The 6,780-nt window shown below is 39.7% G+C and overlaps 1 protein-coding gene across 1 annotated transcript in view; it reads left to right on the top strand.

Moving 5' to 3' along the window:
• Positions 1 to 6,780, top strand: part of STOML1 (stomatin like 1) — a 76,487-nt gene that overhangs the window by 60,514 nt on the left and 9,193 nt on the right. The window contains exon 5 of the mRNA XM_044077763.1: positions 3,746 to 3,962. Coding sequence (XP_043933698.1) covers positions 3,746 to 3,962 — 217 coding nt within the window. The remainder of the gene's footprint in view (positions 1 to 3,745; positions 3,963 to 6,780) is intronic.

Raw genomic sequence — 6,780 nt, 5'->3', positions numbered from 1 at the left:
AGGTTTAGTGTAGGGTTAGACGTAGGGCTTTGGTGCTTTACTTAAGGTTAGAAGTAGGGTTTTGGTTAGTGTATGCATGTCGTTTATTTATTTTGTTTGGGTAGGCAGTATGTAGTGGGAGGTGGAGTTGGCCGACTATGGGGATTTGACTTTTTGTATTTCGCGGTTTAGTACGTTCGGCATATTCGCGTTTCTCGCAATATGTGTTGGTGTTTTAGTGTTCGCTTAAAGGGAGTTTTGCTATTATAATATAGACCCCAAAACAGCATATGGAATGGTAGAAAGCTAACAAATGTTATCTTTGAGGTGGTGGGTGGGGCACAGCAATGTTTGAGTCATTTTGGAGGGTTTGGTGCTGCCCTGTCTGCAGGCATTTCTGTAAGCTGGCAGTAGAGGTTTCTTATGTTTCAGCAGAGTTGGTCGTGATTCAGGGGTTACATTTCCATTTAGTAAAACAAAGGTCACCATTACGGGTTCAGAGATGTCCAAGAATGAGCAGTTGGACTACACTGGGAGCTGACAGGGAAAATATTGTGGAATAACAATGTATCCTTTTAAATATTTTGTTCCATAAGTCTTTTAAGCTACTGTGGAGCAGAGTTGTTGTCTATAGAGGCACCAGAAGTGGAGGCTATTAAGAGTACTGGGAACCTCCACATTTTTAAGCCAACAAAAGGGTAATACAGGTAATCCAAAGGATAAGAAAAGCACTTCCACTGAGCAGCTGTTTTCTTAGCAGGGTAGATTTTATTCAGGAAGCGGATGTGGAAGTAATTTCTGCAGTGCTGTCATGATAGTGAGGGAATTCTCAGGACATGGGCAGGATGCTGTCATTTGTCATGTAAGTGTAAACTGTGTAGCTAGGAATGTGACAGGAGCAGTGTCAGAGCAGTCTGAGTGACTTGGGAGGATCATAAGAAAAACTACACAAACAGTTAATATTTTAAAGATGTACAGGCTGAGGTTTTCAACAAAAGGTTTAGCAGCCGTTACAGGGATCAGGGCTTTGGTTTTAGTGCAGTGAGGCAGACCTTTACTGAAATGATAGTTTTATCTTAAGGGAGGAAGGACTAAGATTCCTGGGTGGAAGGTATAAATTTTCACTTTACACAGGCGTCGAGTACCACCATACAAAGAAAAACATGATTTGAGTATTGCTGCCTTTGCTTCTTGCCTGTGCCTTATTCTGCAGTTTCTTGACATGACCTTTGGCTTTCTTTGAAATCTCTGTATTCCTGTGTTACTTGCTTGAGGCTTCTATTTGACTGTTTTGGCTGAAGTACCTCTGAGAATAGGGGAGAATCTGAAATATTTACAGCATTAAAAACAAAGTAGTAAGGCCACTGATTCTTGTTATAGTATCCTGGCTACAAAAATATCATGTACTTAAATGCAGACTGTAAAATCGGCCTTTTTGTGTGGGTTGTCATTCTCAGTTGACCAGCTTCATTCTTCAATTAAAATCTTTGGCCAGGGACTACAGTCTTGAGATTGAATGAAAGTAAATGTACTAGTATCAGTTTCAAGCATAACATTCATGCATATCTGAAGAAGCTTTTAAGGAAGAGGGGTGACCAGAGATTCAAAATGAGTTAGTGAAACAGAAAAAATGACACTTGCCTGATGTAGTCAGAGAAATCAGGAAGTCACACCTCAACACTTATAGGTGAATGAAGAGAAAATAATACATATAATGTTTTGTATCTTGTATATAACCATATAGGGAGACCTGTTGCACTATTAAATAGATAAACCATAGCTAGAAAACAGAATCACATCAGAAATAGTGGCCCCTGTCAGGACATTTTATGTTTTAAGAAATTAGGGGGAAAAAAGGCAAACTGGTTAAAATGATGCATGGATATTAGTATAGAAGAAGTAGTGAAAAAGTTTTTTATTTAGATGTTCAAAAAAAATGATAATAATTCAGTGTGTGTGTGTGTGTGTGTGTGTGTGTGTGTGTGTATATAGAGGGTGGGTGGCTGAAAACAGAAGAGAAATCCCAGCCTTTTGCGTCAGAACATCAGACTAGTAAGTAATCTGCAAGTTCATAATGTAAACATCAGTGGGGTATGTGGATAAGAAGAAAAAATGTAAAATAGAAAGGTAATGAGTATCATTGCTTGCAGTATTGGCAAAAATGCTGCCTAAATGAGTGAATTTCCTAGAGTAAAATACACATCTGGTGGTAGCGGAAACTTGATACTCAGAGAACCAGGACTGGGTACACATACCAGGTTATATGTTGGGGGAGAAGAAGGTAACATAGGAGGTGATGAAATCCTTCAAGTGGGAAAAGTTCAAGACAACAGAATAAATCAAACAGTGAGGAGGCATGTTGGGCCTCACTGCACACTAAAAATGGCCTCACAATCCACAAACGGATAATACACTAATCCTCATGAGAAGGAGAAATAAGATCGAGAATGATGGTAACTTTCTGACCTAAGCTATTGTACAGCACAGCTTTGTAAATAATGCATGCTAGCCAGGAGAGGATTGAATTACAGCTTTAACTTAGTATGAATGTTGCAGAAAGATTTACCTTCATCTGAATGCAGGCTCAGATTAGCACACCGGCTACTTTATGCACATTAGTATGCAGGTAAACTGCCTTTGCTTCTTGAGGATTTGGGATTTGTACCTATATTAGAGTTTACCTGTTTTACCACAATATCGTGTTTGTTCTTTTTCATCTAACACAAAACAAGCTTAGCATCTGTCATGTTCTAGGAGACCCTTCTCTTAAGTAGGTGGGTTTCTTGTGATGTCCTAGCTGGATTTCGACCATTCACTATAATTACCATGGGGCATGTTTAAAGAGGGATGTTTGGGTCATTCCTTCTTACACATTACAGAATAAGCATAAAAATATTAGTCTGTTAGATTTACTTGTTTTTAAGGAGGTCAAAAACTGTTGCAGTTGTTTAATCTTTGTTCACCTTAAAATAAAAACTGAGACCCAGTAAGCCTTTCAGGCTTTCATTCTTTTGTACTGTAGCCTTGATATAATGCATTAATTTTGTTTAACTGTTCTTTAACTTGTCCTGTGATTTTTTTAAGCTAGTTGATTTAATTCTGTAGCATCTTTCATCGGTTTCAGATCGGTGGGCTTAATGTGTAGAATTTCATTTCATTATGTCCCTTGTATCTTGAGATTGATATCTGCTTGTTATAATTAGGGCACTTGGAGCACTCCTGGTTTAGTATGTAGATAGCCTTTGATTTCTGTGATGGGTTTCTTTGAAACGTGTTAAATAGTATATGTTGGGAGAATTATCAAAGCAGCATGTAGCTTTCTGTTTTTTATTGCTACATTACAAGCTTTTTGGGGGATTGTGTAACACTTTCATGTGGGACCACGTATTACGCATGATTTTAATAGTTAATTGTGCTTTCTAGATACCATCAACTTCAAGGTAATAGTAAGATGTGTGTGTGTGTGTGTGTGTGTGTGTATTATTTATATTTCCTGACACTGTTTTGTCTCAGTTTAAATATTAACTTAAAAGTCTACCTTTAAAGAATAATAATTGTAAAATGTAGGTGATAAAGCAGAAAGTAAATGGCTGCTTAAACTGGAGATATATTGTTACATACAAGCACAAGTGAGGGAATGTTTGATGTATTCACAAGTGCAGTGAATAGCTGAAATGCAGGAGTTAATGAAGATGGAATAATGATTTTGAACCAGTCAGATCTCGTGTATTTGTAGTTATTCCAGCTATATGCGTCTTTGTTTCAGGCTGATATTAACTACAGGACAAAGGCCTGGGGTATTGAAGTAGATCGGGTGGAGATGATGATTGAAGCAGTGATTAAGTTACCCGAAGGATCTGTTCCAGGAGGACACCTGATCATGCCACCCGGAGTTCCTGGTCTGGAATGTCTGTCGGGTCCACTACAGCAGATGGCAATGCACTTCCTTAGCAAGGACGCAACCCCAACCCAGCAGGAAGCAGGTAGGCCCAGAAATAGCAGCATAATGAGCTTGTTATTCTGTACTGAACTACTGTGACTTTGAAGGGTGCGCCCAAAACACAAGTGCATCCTGCTGTACAATAACTGAGTTTTAATGAGCATCTCAAATTTGATGGCTGACTAGTCTGATGGTAAAACAATAAATACCAGGAGTACATTTTGGTGTGTACTTTTAATAAGTGTAAAACAAATTCTAAGTAGCATATCTAAGCTTCAGCCCAGATGCATTGAGAAGGACTCACATAAAAGTAGAAAACTTCGTTTTTATAAAGAACAGACAAGTAGGTAGGTAGTCCACATTAAGACATTTGTCCCCTAATTTACTACCTGATTTCTTTTGACAATTTCTCTGCCTGATGCACCCATTCACTACTCATAAATAGAATGCATGAATTCAGAGTTAGGGAAAAGCTGTATTCTGCAGTTTTTTTTTTGCCATTGGTAATAATAGCACAGGATGATTTTCTCCTCTGTTGAGGGAGTGTAACTAGTTCTGATATGAAGCTGTGTTAGACTCAATACTGCGATTCATTCCTAGCACTTCATGGGGTGGTTGCTGTAGGCTACTGCTGTGCTGTGGACAGCAGGCTACTGCTGTGCTGCAAACAGTAGGCTACTGCTGTGCTGCGGACTGTAGGCTACTGCTGTGCTGCGGACTGTAGGCTACTGCTGTGCTGCGGACTGTAGGCTACTGCTGTCCTGTGGATAGCAGGCTACTGCTGTGCTGCGGATAGCAGGCTACTGCTGTGCTGCAGACAGCAGGATGCTGCTGTCCTGTGGACTGTATGCTACTGCTGTGCTGTGGACTGTAGGCTACTGCTGTCCTATGGATTGTAGGCTACTACTGTGCAGCGGACTACTACAGGAGTGAACTGGAAAATGGCATAACATTCTCAGTGCAGGAAACCGCAAATGTGCCGCACAGCTTTTAGAATAAACCCCCATGTAACGTATTAAATGTTACACTGTATTTCCTGTTATCTTAATCTAATGCCACTGCAGGAGCTGAATTGTGTTGTTCTTACTGTGAGGCACATACTGCTGTATTAAATGGATGCTGAAAATGCCTTGACCAGGTTGTCAGACTAGGAGAGGGAGCAAAGGATTGAAACATGAGTAAAAATACAAAACTACTCCTTCACATGTAATAAGATGCTAAACTAAATATGTTGCACTATGCCTTTGGTTCTCTTCACTGTTGCAGAAATTTCTCCAGTAAAAAAATGGCGTACAACTGAAGTGAGAGAACCAATGCCATTTCCTGACTCATTTTATTTAAAACACGTGCTTATGATAATGCACTGTGGCTCAGAATGTTGAATGCTAGATTGGTATACTGAATACTACTGTAATTTATTTTGGGTATGGGAATGAAGCCATGCTGGGATGGGGTTGGAAATGTGACATCCACAGCTGTGAATTTTACAACTTCCAAAACGTTTAATGGAAGATGCAGTGAATCTCAAAACTGTAATGTCACATTCAACAAAGTGTGACAGAGTACTATGCAAATAAACAAAGCGTGGCAGAGCTCTGTGCAAATAAAGCGTGTCAGAGCACTGTGCAGATAAACAAAGCATGGCAGAGCACTGTGCAGATAAAGTGTGGCAGTGTACTGTGTAAATAAAGTGTGGCAGAGCACTATGTATATAAACAAAGCATGGCAGAGCATTGTGCAAGTAAAGTGTGACAGAGCACTATGCAAATAAAGTGCAGCAGAGCACTGTGCAAATAAAGTGTGCAGAGCACTGTGCAAATAAAGTGTGGCAGAGCACTATGCAAATAAACAAGGTTTGGCAGAGTACTCTGCAAATAAAGTGTGGCAGAACTCTGTGCAAATAAACAGTGTGGCAGAGCACTAGGAGACTTTTGACATCATTCTTAGGCTTGGATCTATATTTTGTATTTCTTCCTTGGATTTGATTCCATTCCCAGACTGCCATTACATTTAAAATGGCATATATTATTTCTGCTTAAAATTATGGGTACTTTAACTGTGTCGAAGTCCCTGGCCTTATGTGTTCTTTGCTTACTGCCAGCTTAAAGAAGTTACTTTTCCTAAGCTGCTTATTTTTTTGTAAGCCAGTATACATTGTGGTTATATTTCATTAATGCATCGGAGTTCCCTCAGACATGGATGTGTGCTTTTTGTGACCCAGTGGTTGTCTGTGTGTGTGCTTGTGTGTGGGCTACTCCTGTTTGGGTCCTTAGGCTGTATACCCCTATGGCAAGGGTTTGGTGGAAATACTGTGGCTGTGCATGGCATGGCACTTTACTGTCTCAGCTACTGACAGATCTGTTCACATGTCTTTAGTCTTGATCTATTAATAAAAGGAAGGTCAGAACAACAAAGGTTACTCACTTGATCACCTTATTGTATGTATAAGCCTAGCTGATTCTGCATACGGGTCACAGTTTGCCTTGGTGGGCCACTTCAGCTTTTCATTCATTCATTTATTTATTCTTTTTGTGATACCAGCTTTATCCTTGCTATGGTTGCAGAGGAACATGTCTTGAAAGCATTTAGTTTAATACAGAGAACTGTTCCTGGAGAGGTCATTAAAGGATGCATAGAACTATTCCTGGAGAGGTCATCAGTTCATTAAATGATATATAGAATTGTTCCTGGAGAGGCCACCAGTTCATTAAAGGATGCATAGAACTGTTCCTGGGGAGGTCACCAGTTCATTTCAGGATGCACAGAACTATTCCCTGAGAGGTCAGTAGTTCATTAAAGGATACAGAAAACTGTTCCTGGAGAGGTCACCAGTTCATTAAAGGATGCATAGAACTGTTCCT

Source organism: Protopterus annectens, chromosome 7.part0 (assembly GCF_019279795.1).
Source record: "Protopterus annectens isolate FY-2018-M chromosome 7.part0, PAN1.0, whole genome shotgun sequence".
Lineage (NCBI taxonomy): Eukaryota > Metazoa > Chordata > Ceratodontiformes > Protopteridae > Protopterus > Protopterus annectens.
The sequence above is the reverse complement of the archived record's forward strand: the minus strand, read 5'-3'. Positions and strand labels throughout refer to the sequence as shown.